The sequence below is a fragment of the Larus michahellis genome, chromosome 2 (genome assembly GCF_964199755.1).
Source record: "Larus michahellis chromosome 2, bLarMic1.1, whole genome shotgun sequence".
NCBI classification, from domain to species: domain Eukaryota; kingdom Metazoa; phylum Chordata; class Aves; order Charadriiformes; family Laridae; genus Larus; species Larus michahellis.
In genome coordinates, this window is record NC_133897.1 from 27,726,927 (window position 1) to 27,744,227 (window position 17,301).

At 41.0% G+C, this 17,301-nt stretch overlaps 1 protein-coding gene and 1 non-coding gene across 2 annotated transcripts in view; one reads left to right on the forward strand and one right to left on the reverse strand.

Moving 5' to 3' along the window:
• Positions 1-2,157: 2,157 nt before the first annotated feature.
• TRNAN-GUU (transfer RNA asparagine (anticodon GUU)) lies at positions 2,158-2,231 on the reverse strand. The gene has a single exon. It is a non-coding gene; the product is annotated as a tRNA-Asn (tRNA).
• An 8,154-nt stretch (positions 2,232-10,385) lies between these two features.
• CASD1 (CAS1 domain sialic acid O acetyltransferase 1) overlaps positions 10,386-17,301 on the forward strand; it is a 35,067-nt gene continuing 28,151 nt past the window's right edge. The window contains exon 1 of the mRNA XM_074574696.1: positions 10,386-10,709. Within this exon, the coding sequence (XP_074430797.1) occupies positions 10,577-10,709 (133 nt within the window). The 5' untranslated portion in view covers positions 10,386-10,576. The remainder of the gene's footprint in view (positions 10,710-17,301) is intronic.

Sequence of the window (17,301 nt, forward strand, 5' to 3'; positions counted from 1 at the left end):
GTCTCCAATTTGTTGAATATCTTAAGAGTTAGGGTTCAGAATTCCTTCTCTGTGCAAGACAAGCTGGTGGCTTGTGCCTACAGATGAGAGTGTCCTTGGCTGGCTCCATTCCCTGTGCCTGCTCTCTTTGCCCGGTGAGAGGAACTAACATTTCAGCTCTCTCCTCCTGAGCTGGGATGCCCTCAGCTCCTTTGGGAGTATGAGCTCTTTGTCTCTCCTGGAGCTTCAGGAATTACATTCCTACCCACCCCCCCCATCCCCTGCTGCAGGTTAACCATTAAATATGCATTTTGACAAGCATGCCCAATAGTAAACAATACTGTTTCTAAGACCTTGCTCATATTTAAGCCCGTGTTTCTCTGGCCCTGTACACAATGATACTACCATCTCCATAGCCTTTACTGTTTTCTATATACCAGGATCTCATAGATCACTTCTTTGTGATAAGACTTGGGTATCCGTTCCAGGTGTGAACACTGTTAATAAAATTACGGGCCAAGGACTGACCTTTGGATTACCTGACTTTACCTCTCGCTTTCTTTCCTGGTTGATAACAATGTTCTTATCTTCTCCTTGTCTTCTGCTCCAGAAGTTAAGCCTATAAACATGTTCCCTATGTTAATTCTACATAAATACAGTAGAAATTTCATATGCAACAACTAACTAGCTGTTTTCTGTGGGCTTTGTCTAAACAAAGCCTTTACCTCTTTTCCACAAACTTGACAGTGCACTGTTCAAACACAACATGAAGCATAATTGCATCGATTACTATTGACACCTTCATCTATTTCTTAACATGATTACAAAGTTTAATAGATATTTCAGTTAAACTCATAGCCTTTTACTGTCTGAAGCTCTGAAATCTATGATAGCATGATCTTCTGAAAAATAATAATTTTATACCAGTTATCTGGATCTACTCTGTTGAAAACAACTGGGATTTCTTTTCCATTTTCAAGTTGCTTTGCACTCTTCTGCCACCTTGAGGGCATAGAACCATCTGCTGAAAACCAGGAGGTGTTTTTAAGACTGGTGCCTTATTTGTAGAGTGGAGGCACTCTGTCAAAGCCAACAGACAAGACCAAAGACTTCTCATGGTTTTATTAGCTCCTCTTCTGCATCTAGATCAACGCCAGCATTTTTTTTTGTCTATTGGGTCACCTCTTTAACAGCTAATCATCCACTTCCTGCTCCCAAGCCAATAGTGTGCTAGAGCTTTTGCTTTCAGCTTTGAAAACGGCATTTTGTTGCCCCTTTCCTAGTATTTAGATCCTTATGCTCCAGCACTACAGAAAGGAAGACACCTCACAAAGATTAAATTCTTGCACGTACCATGAAAGCAGGCAGATGCGCAGTGGAGAGAGAGCCCTATCAGTTTTCCCTGTGAGAGAAGGGCTAGCTCATAAAATGATAAGAGAGAGGGGCTGAAGGATATAGACTTCACTGGTTTCACTGTATGTGGATTTGTTTTGGTTTTAAGCTTTAGAGAAAGTCATATGCTGTCAGTTAAGCCTCTCAGTACACGTGTTTTTAAAGCATAAGCAAAAACGTCACATCAAAGAATTAGATCCATATGCCTGCCATTAGAGCAATTATTAAAGTGTGCCATGCACACTTTAATAGAGAGGAGATTTGAAGCTAGAAGCAAACAATAACAGCTGTCCTGCAGACTCCAACTCACCAGGCTTTCACACAAAATTTCTGGAAATGGCACAGCTACTCAGCTGTTAATTCCTAAATGACAAATCTTTGCTAAGCCTGGGGTGCACAGTAGCCCATGTCGATATTTCGTATATATATGTTTACATTTCAACATGGTAAAATTACATAGACCCATTAGAGCTCACAGCAACCCAACAGAGCACCATATAGACAAACAGATTTTACAAAACAATGTGAACCCTAAGGAACACTCTGTAATATTCTGCTTAAATTAAGCTATTTCTATGCCATTTCGCCACTAAATAATGACCCATGGAAGTATTTTAGTCTGTTAATTTGTTGATGATACTTCAGTGAACTAATGTTTTAATGAGCCAAGGCTAACAGAGAATTTGTTTTGCAAAGTTTCATAGAATGGTTTGGGTTAAAAGGGACCTTAAAGGTCACCTACTTCCAACCTCTCTGCCACGGGCAGAAGGAAAGAATGGACTAATTCGTCCCTGGGTGGGCTTGAACCACCAACCTTTCGGTTAACAGCCGAACGCGCTAACCAATTGCGCCACAGAGACTCCCTTATTGCAGATAACCCTGTAATAAAAAATATTTTTCCTTCCTAAAATAAAATCACCTTCCCAAAAACATTGATTCCTAGTAGAAGAGATACTCTGCATTAAATCTTCCTATTTGTTTCTTTCAAGCTGAAAAAAACCTTCCAATACAACGTTTCACTGTAGTAGATTTTTTCATATAGGATCTAATTAATTCTGTGTTTAAATGCAAAAACTACTCCACAGTACCCTGCAAAATCCAGGAAGAAATGACAATTGAAAATAAATATGACTGTTCTTATTGGAGAAATGATATTAGCTGGCAGGTTTTCCCTATTAGTAGTGAGAAAAGAGACCTCCTCCAAAGACTTGATCTCTCACTATCAAAATCAACAGATAGGGATATTTTCCTCTCTGACCTCAGTCAAGCATTCCCCGCTCCACCAACTTTCAAACTCATGTAAAGAAACTTGGGAAATTAGCATAACTCTAAAGATCCAGAGTTATATTCTGGAGATAGCTTTATTAAAAACTGACTTCTTCCATTTCTAATACAGCTTGGTTTTCACTCCTAAAAGAATATTACAGAATCAAGTGTATAAGTATTAGTTGCTTGGAAAAATCAGAGGTGACAAGACGTGTAGTAATTTCAGAATTTCAAAAAAGTGCATTTTTGCGCTGGTGTCCATAACAGTCAAATACGATTTTTCATTCACAAATAAAGCTCCTCATACTTTGACTTTTCCATTTTAGCTTTTGTCCCATAGACTAGGCAGACCTTCCCATTTTTATATTTGCTTTTAAATTCTAAACTCCAAGTTGCTCTGTGGAGCTGAGGTATTTTCAGTGGCTGGCCGAAGGATGCTGTGCAGCCTCCCTCCAGCAGCGTTAAACAACCTAGTCAAGTATTTGCCGATCGACATAGGTATATTTAATATTTTGCTATATTTTACTATATTGGAGAGGTTCTGAAACACCAAATTGCACAAAAACAGTGTCAATCAGACATGAGTGAAAACTTGTCGGTTAGGTTTGGGGTCTGAAACTGGTGGAACATTCTTCCACTTCAGATGCCACTTCATTCATCATTAATACTTACACTGTCCTTAATTTTTCTCCAGCCAAATGGCCTTTGTGACATTGACGTTTATCTCTGTCCAAGCTCAAGGATCAAAGGATTGAGTTTCCTATCCCAATGTTTTCTTATCCACTGGGGTATTTTCCTACTCCAGTGTTCAAGGCACTATTGCAGTCAATAACAGCTGCTTCACTTCTTGCTTTCTTTTCTAACAGAAAAGCTTCACCTTCTCATTCCAGCTTTTTACCTACCTTCAACTCTCACAATCTCACTCCTTCCTTATACTGCTTTTATGCTTGTCAACATTGTTTTGCCAGGAAATCCAGCGTGCCTCTTCATCTAAGCCTCTTCATGATGTTCTTTTGATCATTTTCTAGGTTTTGACTTGTTTTCCTGTGAATCACACTGTTTTCCTTGCTGTGTTTTGCTCTATATTGATTGCTGACCCCATTACAGACTCCAGGCTTTGCAAATTGAACTGATTCTTTAAGAATTAAGGGAATGAAGAGAACCGCTTTACAGAGACGTCTTACCTTCAACCAACATTCATATCAAGTACAGCCTGATCTCTCTCTTATCAAATATTTTTTTCCTCAACCTGTGCCGTTTCCTCAGCTTCTGGAAGGCTGTATGCTATCTATGCATCCAATGGTCCTGTAACATGCAAACCTTTTTTAGCAGTATCAATAGGCACAAGCCATGAGCAAAGCTGTAAGAGTAGGTGCTGTGCAAGCACAGAGCAAAAACATTCCTCCTAGAGCAGAAAGACTGAAGCCTATCCAAGGAGTGCTAGAGGACAGGTAGCCGCATCAACTGACTTTTAAAGAACTTTTAATAGGACTTCTAAGATCTTATAAATTATATTTAAGAAATTACATCTTTAGGCCTAAAGCATTTCAAGATGATATCACAGAGAGGAGAAACAAAGAAGCAGGAATTTGAGCACAAAACAAGACCAGATTGGTTCAGTCTGCACAAAATATAAAAATTAGGCTAAAGACTGTATCTAGTTGGCCTAGAGACAGGACGAAAAGTCAGTTATATTTTCCTGTTAGATTTGTAGTAATGCAGCTTTATATTAGTGATTAGATATTAACCCCCAGAAGGGATGTGCACTCAGGCATTGCTCCTCTGGGATGAATCCCATGCTCGTTCAGATGTTTGCACTTCAAGATGCACTGATTTTTTAATCTCCTGCAGCTCATCATCTGAATCTTTGGCAAGACTTATCCTTAACAGTTGGGCTACCTACTAGTATTTTTTTAACATTTCTTTAGCTAATGTTTTTTAATATTTTAAAATGTATAAGCTACCAGTACTAAGTTGTTTTCCCTTCCGTTAAATTTATAAAAACTATTCTGCCTACGTATTTCTTTCATGCAATCTTTTATTACGTTGTTTTAGTTCATTTGCTATGTTCCCTAATTAGTATCTTCTGTAAAGTTATGGAGCTTCCTTGCCTCTCAGCTTCATGTCAGGCTAATCAATAAATGAAAATCAAGTCTCACTCACACAGGTACCTAACCTTTTTATCAGAGTATGCCTACCTAACATCTGTGACAAAGGTGACCGTTGCGGCAGGGGGTACACATATAAGCTGCCTGAGACTTTGATGTAGGACTTTTTGAACGCAAGGCTAAGTACTTTTTAATGGACCAGTATCAGATAAAACTAGTAATGTACTGCACAGAACATTAACGATGTTTAGTGTTAATGATTTTCACTAGAGATTGCACTGATAGAAGTGGAAATTATGCTTTCTCTCTGTTTTAAAGAGAAAGTGGTAATTACAAGATGGCATCTGTATTGCTGGCAGCCAGAAGAGAAGGCTTCTAATGCTCTACAAACGTGACACAGCTTGGACAGTGGCTGTGTAGGCTTCCAAAGATTGCCCTATAAATATAAAGAATTCTGAATTTTAAAGAGCATCTGTGAGCATAAGGGCGAATCAGGAAGAGAAAAAACTTGAAAACAAAGTGTTAATGAAAAAGGAATAACTCAGTTTGACAAGGAACTAACAGCAACTGCCATTTTCCCTCAAACAAGAGTCAAGAAAAGAGAGGGAGAAAAGAGAAAAAAAATAGTACCTGCATAGCAAGAAACTCATTTAAATTGAAAATTCTTAACCCACTACATTGATGAATATAAAGCTTGGAGGATAAGAATCATGCAGCTGAAAGAAAAACAGATTTGCATGAATGAGCCATGCAGAGTGCCAGTCCGAACTCGAGACTGCCCAGCGCCACAGTGATGAACACAGCCCACCACGCAGGAAGGTGCAGCCTCTTGGCTCACCTCAATGGAAGAGGACGGATCACTTAAACATTTGCAATCTGCCTATTTCCCTTCCCTGTCTCTACCCCTCCAATCCACCTCTAATTCAGATCCACAGAAATCTGAAACGAAAACACTATTAAACCTCACGTTATAGAACCACAGATGTATTTATCTCTTAACGATAAAGCTAAATATAGCCTCTGTACATGTGATTTCAAAACTACTTCACTTAATATCAGCTTTTAGTACAGACTATTGAGGAACTATTTTGATAACTGTTACAAAACTAGAAATCTGTAAAAGTGGTAATTTGTGACAGAATTTCCAACATCTTACGGGTTTGGTGGCATATTTGTTTCAGTATTAGTCTGAGACAGTCAGTACTCAGGGTACACTGCTTGATTGAACAAGTCCACTAAGAAAAAAACTTCCTGCTCTCTCTACTCCCTCTTCATTACTGTAATCAAATATTTGCAATAGATGGCTACTATGCATGCACACACCACATGGAAACTTGACGCTTATGGAAAGATTGTTTGCCATAATGAGGCTGAGAACTCAGCAATTAAAATGTCTGATGCCGTCATTTGGCAAGTACACAAAAGCTGCTGAAGCAAAAGCTGCACTACTGAAAATAGTACTCTGCCCGGGAATCTGCTGGAGATACAGATTTATTTCTGGACTTATGATATGACCAGAGCAATCCAACAATGCTGCACAAATTAAATTAAGATGTGATATGGTTTGGGGAATGGCAGATCCTACTGATTAATTATTCAACACTGAACCTGTAAGGTAATGTAGGGAATACTAAAGTTAGTATATAACAAGCAGTATGTTTCTTATGAACATATGAAGAGTTTCCTTATGAAACTTATAAATTAGAGGTAAATCATAATTTTTCCTCCAGCTCAGGTGCCAATATTCCTTACTATATATACTTGTGAAAAATTAATTCCACTCCTATAAACACATAAAAACTCTAAAGTGAAAATATCACATGAGAATGCCCTAATAATCCACTGACCAAGAATGTTTAAATATTAGCTCTCTGTAATAGCTGACTTTATACTACAGTAGTCACTTTATCTGTTCTCACATGCTTACAGTCCCTGGGATTGCCTTGTGCCTTTGACCGAGGACAGCAGATCTAACTCCAGAAGCTACACCTGGCTGTAATGCTGAAAACAGGAAAAGCAAGATAAGGAGATCTACTGGGAACTAAGTATATCAGCAAACTCGTATGTGCATGCCACGTTTGACCCATGGCACAAAGTTCTCCTTCCGTTTACACTGAGCCTGCCAAGCAAAGTCAAGAATCACTAAAAAAAGAATTATCTCACCTAAATTATACCTGTGTAAATGACATCTGTCTAAATATAAATTTACCTAAATTCAACAGTCACCATTCCTAATGGTAAATCATCCACCTTATTCTAACTTATGAGTAAACTCTGGCACCTTACTTCCACCAGTTCTACAGATTAGTTTAAAACAGAATGGTTCACTAAAAGTCAGTGGAGTTAGGTGAGATGAACCCCATCTTTCCTTATCGCTTTATTATATTGACACATAGGGGAAACAGTGCAGCCAAAACCCATGGTAATATTTTTAGCTTCTGTCATTAGTGGTCACACATAACACTACAGTCTCTTACCAAAATAATGAATTCACATAAGCGAAGGGTACATCCACAGAAAACAAAAATGTGAAATCCCGCCTGCGGCTTTTCACTCTTAATATTCATAGCCATTACCCCATGCAGCAGTGTTGTGTTTCCTCTGCCTCTCAAAGGAACTAACTGCTTCTCCGTCTGCTGGGTCTTCTCTCTGTGGTTGCTCCAGGTGTTCCCCTCCCACCGACAGCTTTTGGTGCTTCCAGCAGAACAAGCAGGACGCCAACACGAAGCTTTAGTGTTTTCACACCAAAAGCTGAGGTCTGACTGATCAGAAGAGCTAACAGACTTCTGATTTACTTCCAGCACACTAAGTTTATCAGCAGACAGGAAAATAAAGTAAGTGTACAATGGAAATTACAAAGCTGCTTCTAGCTAATAATAGTTCACGTCTGGCGTCAGTTTTCATGGGGTACTTGGCAATCCCTAATGAGCCCTTTATATCACATCTTTTATATAGTGTGGTTTTGGTGTGAATTACTTAGGTATATGTAATGATGCAAAATTCAAATAGCTTGTGAAAAACCTGTAAGAAGCAACACCGTGCACATGCAAACCACTTCCTAACTCATGGCACTTCAGCCAAAAGCTTCTGACTGAAATGAGGGAGATCTCTCTTGTTGAACACCTAAGTAACGCCTCCAAAGGAATGATGAAGCAAAAACAGATGTCTTGCTTACATCCCCGTGCATATTTAATGTACAGAGATGGATTGTCTTAATTAAGATATTTAACCTGCAACAGTATGCATTTGTACAGTCCTAAAGTACCAGAGATGTAATACACATGTGGAGTTTTCGGGCATTAGTGAAGGCCAGTGTTAGTGCTTCAGGGCAAACAAGGAAGGCCCACGGACTTCTAGCGGCAAGCAGCAGATCTGAAACAGCCCTCCAGAGGCCGTGGGACAGATTTACTCTTTCCGCAGGCTGTAATTCTCAGAGGTATCTATAAACAAAAGTAAAGTATGGTTGTTTTGATATCTTTTTAATTTCTGCTGTTCTTTCATAGGAAGAAGCTGATTTAATTGAAGATCAGTGAAATTCTCCAGAGAGACCACCTCAGCAGACAGCTGAATTCTTTTTTAATTGGGGGAGAAAATTTTATATTTTGCGGCTCAAGCGTTGCAGCCATCCTAACTCAGAAGCCAAGTCAACACTCTGTGCTTTCTGCACCTGCACCACACAGAGTAGCAGCGTCAGCTCGGGCAAGTTTTGAGGAGCTACACTCAAAACCATAAATGCACCTTTCAGACTTGCAGCACAGCCAGAAAACTTAACACCGTTATATTGCAGAATGAGACAGGCTGAAGTAAACGTGTTTTGGTTGGATGACAAATCTTACTTGTTCATCAATAAATGTTATAAAAATAGATGAAGAAGAGTATCCATGATCCTCAATGACTGCAGGGAAGACACTTCTCATAAGACTGTTAAGAATCATTAATGAGCAACAATGCAAAACGCTACAAAAAATATTCTAGTGAATACTTTCAGTTACAGAAGCTGTTAAAAAAATGTTTAAGTTGCTTCCTAAAGCTGTTACTTGAACATATGTGAAATGAGTACAAAGAAAGCTAAACACTAACAGGAATATTTTAACACATAATAAGGTTTGTGCACAGTAAGAAGGCTTTGAAAATTCTTGGCTTTTTTAATGTTGCATGATCAAAAAATAATACATGAATGGAAATTTTTCATTCGGGGAGTAAAAGAATCCAAACTATGACCAGGTTTTGGGGGTTTCTGTTATGTTTTTCAAAGAAAAAAGTAACGCAGTAATTACAGATCTGTACAGTTGGGAGTTTACCTGATACCTTTTTTTCCTCTCTCCCTGAGAGAAAAAACCTGAGCACTTTACAATAGTGTTTTTATGATTTAAAAAAAATTGCTCAGAAACTGAATGAATTAACAAACTCAACTGAATAGAAAAAATATAGATTATAAGTTGGCTGATAATAAAGAATTGGTTGGGTGGAAATGGCATATACATTGAACAGTGCACATCAGAAGAATACTTAGAACTCAGATCTTGTACAGACATTATGTTTCCATAGTACTTTAAATTCTTCTGTTTTTTTCAGATAAGATTTGAAATTAAAATTTTGCTTGCAGTGTGTAGACTCCCTGGTTTTGTTTCAAATGTTTCACTTCTTTTTTTCCCCTCCCAATTATTTTTTCCACATATTATTAAATGAATAATCAAATTCAATGATCTGCAGAACTTCTAGGATAGTGTTGTTTGCATGACAGGGAAACAGAAGGATGGTGAAATGAAAACCAGACTTTTTTTGTGTGTTCAAAATCCAGATAATTCATTATTATTATTTATGCTCTCAGTTAAAAAAAAAAACCAACCATGTTCCATTCATGTTTTTTGGCCAGTCCTAATGAAAAGAGTTCTGCTGGATTTGAGGGAGAAGTATTTCCAAAGTCTGTCAAGCACAGGAAGCACTTCATCATGAACCCCAGGCTTGTCTGCTTGCTGTTTATGTCCCATATTTATGCGAATACACACTGAACGCTTTTCCTGAGCCTTATGTTTGTTTACCTATGGTTTATATATGGTCACTTTATTTTGTGGAAAGTTGTTTCCCGTGTCGGCCTGCCCTGCTCGCCTCAGACTGCAGCTTCTCCCCTCAGCTGAGGGCCAGACCTCGGCCTGCTGGGGCCCAGCACCTTTCTGTGGAGGAACAGGACTTCCCTTTGGTAACATTTCAGGGTTTCACTCACAACACACACCTTTTTTTGTGTGTTTGTTTTCCTTGTAAGCCCAGGTAAACCTTTGAACGTGCTTCAGCTTCCCTGTACACAGTGTTATCTGCTTTCAGAGGGAGTCAATGTCTCCCAGCCCGGGCTGACCGCTCCCAACTAAAAAGCGACAAGTGTTTTAAAAATCGCATTACTTGGGGGAAAAAAACCAGCCGGCGCTGCCCGCTGCCAGCTGTCGGCTCAGCCACAGAAACTCGCCCAACTACTCCTTCATGGAGCATCGTCCCAACAACCCCCCGGCGAGGAGCGAGGGGCCGCCAGGGTCGCCGCCTCGACCCCTCATCCGCCGGCCCCGCCCGGAGGGATCCACCGCATCCCTGTCCCGCCGCGGGGCGGGGAGGCGAGCGCTGGGGCCGCCCGCTGGCGGCCGAGGGGAAACGGCGTCGGCAGGCGGAGGGCGTCGGCTCCGCCCCAGCAGCGGGGTGACGGGCTGCTCTCCGCCGCGGCAGCGGAGACGGTGACAGCCGGCAGCGGCGGCGGGGTCTGCCTTTCGCCGCCAGCGGGGACCCAGTGCTGCCCCGCTGCGCCCGCCCGCTCCATCGCACGCTGTTGTCATGGAGGAGCCAAGATGGCGGCCCTGGCCTACACCCTGGGCAAGCGAGAGATCAACTACTACTTCAGCGTGAGGAGCGCCAAGGCGCTGGCGCTGGGCGCCGTCCTGCTCCTCACCGCCTGCCACGCCGCCTCCCGCCGCTACCGAGGTGAGGGGGCGGCCGCGGGCGCTCTGCGGGGGGCCGCGGCTGGCGGGCACCGGGAGGCGGAGCCCTGCCGAAGCCCGGGGACCGCGGCCGCGGAGGAAGAGCGGCGGGTCCCCCCGGCCCCGCCGCGGCTGCTCTGGGCCGGGGGGAGGCGGGGGCGGCAGGTGTCCCCCTGCCCCGGCGGGCTGGGGCAGGTCTCTGGCTGCTGCGGGAGACGAGCAGGGGGACAGCGGCGGCGGGGCCCGGCCCGCGGGGCCCGGTCCCGGGGTCGCCACAGGCTTCGCGCCGGCCGGGCGAGGGCCCGCGGCTCGGGCGTGTGTGAGTGTGGCGGTGGGATGTTTTTACACAGCCCTTAGGGCCCTGTTTGTGGTGTGTGTAACAGCCGCACGGCCGCAGGTGAAATGCAGTGGTAGAGGGTGACTTCCCTATCACTTGTTCCCGTACAGGGTGATTAACGACATTTACCTGGCAATTAGTGATTAATATCTTAATGGATGTAAGACTTGGCGTATGGTCTTTTACCGTTTGAACCTCAAAGGTAATAAACCCCAGCCTCTCTGGTGGGTGAAGCGAAATAAATTTGGTTTCACGTGTTGTTGGTGGCAGCGGACAAGCCCGTAACTGAGACCCAGATGCTGTTGCTGGTGACCGTGACGGGGCTATGCTTGGTGGTTATGGGGCACCTTCCCTGATGCCTCTTCCTTCGGGTTGTTTTGGCCCCGAAGCTGTGAATCTTGGCATGATCCATAAATGCTAATGGAACTGCTAAAGGAAATATTTTCTTGTTTCCGGTTCACGCTAAAAAACGTAGTATGTTTTTGTGGGCAAATCAAAAAGTTGATCCAAAGAGAGATCACCGCAGCTGTTTATTGTAGGACAACTAGTGTCCTCGTATTCTAACACTTGTCTGCAGCCTCCGTGGAAGACAAGGCTGAGGCAGTTTGTTGTGGAAATGGGAAAGGGGGTAGGGAGCGTTTAACACGGATACAGTTCCCCAGATGCACCCTCTGGCTGGCATGCGAGTACGGCTGATAAACTGAATAGTACTAAGTTGCAAGACATGGAAGCATTTACTGAACTCGAGAGGAGCTCAAGCATGAAGTAATTGAACTTGCCTGTTGCACTGCGTTCCTTAAGGCCCCAGATCAGCTGCAAAACTAGATGGAAGGAGGGTGGCAAATGTGATGCTTTTTTAAAGAGGGATTGTGAGACTGGCCTAAGGAAATAGAGACTGCCATATCAAGCAGGTTACAAGGAAACTGGACTGTGCATAAATACGATATATCATGGGAGGGTTAATGAGGGTGTTGAGTCCCAAATCACAAAACGGTGAGTCTCTGCAGGCTTTTATGTAAGTTGATATGGTCTGTATGGATTTTCACAAGCTTTTAACAAGTTTCTTCTCTTAAGGCTTTTAGTTTCTTTTATCTATTTTAGGGTAAGAGAGAAGCTTTCCAATAAATGTTGAAAAGGTAGGACATAGAGTGAGAATGAATACACAGTTTGGGCTCCTTTGAACAAATAACATCCAAAAGTCATAAACAAATAGTTTAGAAAAGGAGGGTGGAGCACATACAAGTTTTCAGGATAGATAAAAGCAAGGGTGCTTGCAAGATCATTCTATAACCCTTCAGTGATCTCAAACACCTGAAATTTAGCAAACATTTTTAGCAGTTAATGAAAAACAAAACAGAAGAGTTCACTGTGATACTGCACAACTAAAGCTAACAGGTACCTTACTTATTGTCACTGGTGCTGGTCACCCCCTCTTAGTAGAGGTATAGAGCTTGGAAAATGTGTACAGAAGAGCAACACAAACGGCACAAGAATAAAACAGCTTCTGTACAAGAAATAGTGAAATAGATTAAAATTCTGTAGCCTGGAGAGAAAATTAGTAACCTTGTAATGGTCTCAAATATTATGAGTTAGTGGGGGAAGGTAAATTCATTGTGATTATATCAAGTGAAAAATTAAATTAGCGGGTAGTACATTTAAAATGATCAGAATAAAGCAGCTTTTTTTTTCCACACAAGACATTTTGAAATATGGTGCCAAGATTTTATACCAAAAATACCCCAAAAGGGTTATTCTGATTGGCAGAGGGTGGATGAGGTGAGGCTGCAAACGAGCTGCACTCCTTAGACGCTCTGTCTCAAAGTCACTGGGCTACGATAGCTGGGTGGTGCCAGGGAAGGGATTGCTCTGTGTTTGTCGTGCTTTTATACCTTGTCTGAGCATCTGTCATTAGCTGTTGTGAGGAAGAGGAGAGCAGGCAAGACCAGCTCTTTCACATATGTTCTGCTACAGTGGCGCAAACAAGAAATTTAACAATGGATTAACCACCCAATGTGAATACTGTCTCTCTTTCATAGCTGTCCAGGAATATGGAGGAAATGAGAGAGAGCTGCATATGAACAAGAAGTGGTGAAATCTGTTTTGTGAGAGGTGGGAGGTTTTTCTTCTCCCCCCCAAAACTGAACCTTTCATATCTGAAGAAACTGATAACCGAAAGTTTGCATTAGTCAAAACAGCAACTGCCTGAATAATGGAGCAAATGAGATTGATATTTGACATGTCATTCATGGATTTACACGTGCCTGATGATACAAACAAGATCCCGGTTTATAGGTTTCCTGGAGAGTATATAAAGGGTGGCAAAGACCACAGTTGACTTTGAAGAAAAATTAGGTGTTAAGTCAAAAAACTTTTTTTTTTTTTCTTTTGGAGGAAGACATTCTAAAAATGATAAAGGCACATAAAGGCTGCTTTTTTCATACCGTTTCCTTTTTATTACTATCCGTAGGTATGAGTGAAAGTATGAATATTTATTCTATGTTTGCAGTGTGTCTGTACTTTGGATGCTTTAACTTTTTGATAGTTGGCCTAGTTTATCTCGCTCCATTTAGAAACCCATGTTGCACAGATTGACATCTATTTTTCTTCTCCCATTGCAATATTGAAAAGTTCACAGGGCATAAATTATGAGAATGTGCCTATGTTTTATAAAGTGGTTGGTTTTGTCTTGGCTTCCTTTGGAAGCTTTTGGTGATTTGGACCTTTATTTAGAACTCCTTTGTTTTGTCTGATTGTCTTTACAGGTAAAGGTTTCGGCAAACTTTGGCCTCAGTCAAATACACATTATAGATAGGAGCAGCCCACTGCACTTCCCAGTAAAACTTGCCTGTATAAAAGTTACTTGTATGAGAAAATGCTGGACTGGAGTTGTAGAAGGTCAAATTTATGTTTGGGGAGACTGTCATATCTAGGGGTCACCTACATTTTTTGCAAAACTTAAAGTCAATTAAGAGCAGTTAAGGACTGTCTTTAATTTGCATACAGCTTCTGTGAAGAGTTAGTGAAGGGTTAATTGGACTAAATGTTTATATACCATACAGTGAAGTTAGTGCTGTGTATTTTTCAGTTATTATCATATTTCAAAGGTACTGTCCTAAACCTTGTTGGAAGCAAGTTTTTATTTTAAATGTTGCATTCTTAAAATCAGCACTGATAGATACTGTTTAAAGCTACATTTTTATTTTGAATAATAGAGAACAATTGAATTTCCATTTCTTTGAAATAGAGAGTGTGCCTTTTAAAGAAAATGTTGTGAAACGTAGTATGTTCTGGCACTGAACAAAGACTTTACGATTTCACAATTTCAATGGAAAAAACATGATTTTGAGGAATGATAAATTAGAATAATGGGCATAATAAAATTCAGAGAAATTATACTCTTTGTATAACTATACCGTAGTGTATCTTAGTGCAACATTTGATGAAAATAAAAGGTAGTATGTTGGAAGGATGATTTAAGCAAAGCACAAAGGAAGGGCTTAAAAAGAATGGTCTGTGTTCTGTGTATAGAATAGCACTTCGATTTCTTTTTATGAGGTTTTGTGGTAGTTTTTTGTTTTGTTTTGGCTGCTGTGTATTTCATCTCCTAAGTAAGACTTGGTCATTCCCAGAGGAGCTGTCTTGTCTGTAACCTGGGGGAAATAGTAAGATATGTGGTATGTGGAGTTGGGAAAGAAGGCATAACTCCTTGGTCTAAAATATTATCTTTAAGTTTAAAGTGTATACAGTGTGTGATGTTTGGAATGTTATTCAGTAAATATACTGTAGGATGGAGGATTGTTTTATTTGTAGGAATTATGATGGGAGTCCCATGGAGCACAGAGCTACCAAGCTTCAGTCATGAACTCAAGATATGGAACATGTTCTCCTATGAAGAATTAGTAAACTAAGATTTTTCAGTCTTGAAAACTTGATTGAGGAAGGATTGATAGTGGTCTACGATTCATGATAGACATGAGTGTGAACTGTCTCTTCCTGTGCAAGAACTAGGGAGTGCCAAGTAAACCCAGTAGAAACCATATTTAAAATAAAGACAGGTGATTCTTCAAGCAGCGTCAGTGCATATGGAAAACTCTTACAGAAGGATGCGGTGGATGCTAAAAATTGAAGAGAAGACTACCTGACTTTGTTGGAAATAAATCTGTGGAAGGTTCTACAATTTATGTAAAACCCACGTGCAGCTCAGGGAGTCCCTGGACTGAACATAGTTGGAAGAATATTAGATAAGAACTTAATGTTTACTTGCCCTCTTCTTCATCCCTGAGTGTTGGCTAATGGTCCCTTGTTGAAGGCAGAATACCAGGCTAGACTGACCGTTGGCCTGACTGTGAATAACTGTCCTTATTTTCTTATGCATCTTCCTCAGCAAGTTAATGGATTTCAGAAGGAGTGTAATTAGTGGTGGTTTTTCTTTTACGTAGTTCGTTTTTATGCCACTCTGATAAATCTCCTAATTTTCATCATCTGCAAAATGGAGGGGTTTGTAGCAGTAGCTACAGTACTATCTCTTGTAGTAGGGGTTTGTAGTAGTAGGTGACTAGTGTAAGTCTCCTATTCTCATAATCTAATCACAAGCAACATGAGTTTGATAACTTTTTAATTATTTCTGGCAGTTTCATTTTTATGCAACTTTCTAGAAATAATAGTTTACATGTTTGAGAATCAAGGAAATTATGTTGCTCAAAAGTCAAAGTATAGAATCAGGATTTTATTTGAAATGATTAAGAAAAACTGAAACTATGGTAATTTTGAATGTATGATTTCTACTAGAAAGATGTCTGTCCAGCAAATGTGAGCATGCCATCATATTTAAAAAACAGGTAAACGTTCGGCTTTTCGTGTCATTTGCTGTGTTCTGAGCTACTTCTGCAGAAGTTCTGGCAGCAGGATCAGCAGCTGTCACATAAATAGCAGCGGTTGAAAGAGGAGCAGAAAGGCCTTGATACACTGCTTCTGGAAGGTTTTTTTTTCTTTAATCTGTTCAGAAATGGCACTGTACTGAATAATGAAATAGGCACTGACTGGAAAAAAAGATGATATTGCTGACCTGGAGTGACCTGTACTGCTTGAAAGATAGGAGAGTTACAGAGATTACCTTTCTGGAAACCTCTTGAGTTGAGCCTACAACTGTGGTCTCAGCATACTTTCGTGAGGGCTCCTTTAAATGTTCAGAAGCATGTGGCCGTCTGCATCTGGCTGTTTGCCACATCCCATTGCTGCTGTGCAGTAATTAATCAGTTTGACAGGGATAGTGCATGTGCATTGCGATTAGGAAGGAAGTGTCGATTTGATTTGTGGTATCTCAAGGATTTGCTTGAGAGGTTACTAGTCAATTTGGGACAACTCCTGACCTGCCCTGGGGTGATTAATAGACTGTTATTGATGATAAAAATAGGAATTTATCACCATATGCATATATTTAAATTTTAAACATTTTTCTTCTATATGTCAAAATCTATCTGACCAAGACTGAGAGATAGGGCATAAAGAATGGCAATTATAGTAAAGCCAGTTTATCGTGCATGTTAGGAGTATGCCATGTGTGGGTTTCTCACAGAGAAACAATCCAAATCCAGAGCTATGACTCAGATGTTTATCCAGACCTTTTTCAAGACTGTAATAATTCCTCGTGGTATTCCAACTTTTTTAGGAGTCAGGATGCAATAGCAGTAGTAAGTCATTGAAGTTCAGGAGGGAAAATAAGTCTGGTTGTTAGAGTTGCATTTTGAAATGAGGGATTGAGGAGCCTTAGGTGATGGTAAATAATACTACTTGATTATGTTACCATTGCTGGGTTTGACTGGATAAATGAGTCAAGGAGTAACAGTTGGAATACCATAAAACCATAGAATGGTTACAGTTGGAAGGGACCTTAAAGATCACCTAGCTCCAACCCCCTGCCATGGGCAGAGACACCTCCCACTAGACCATGTTGCTCAAAGCCCCATCCAACCTGGCCTTGAATGCTTCCAGGGATGGGACATCCACAGCGTTTCTGGGCAACCTGTTCCAGTGCCTCACCACCCTCACAGTAAAGAATTTCTTCCTAATATCTAATCTAAATCTTCCCTCTTTTAGTTTAAAACTGTTACCCCTTGTCCTATCCCTACACTTCCTGATAAAGAGTCCCTCCCCATCTCTTTTGTAGGTCTCTTTTAGGTGCTGGAAGGCTGCTATAAGGTCCCCCCAGAGCCTTCTCTTCTCCAGGCTGAACAACCCCAACTCTCTCAGCCTGTCCTCA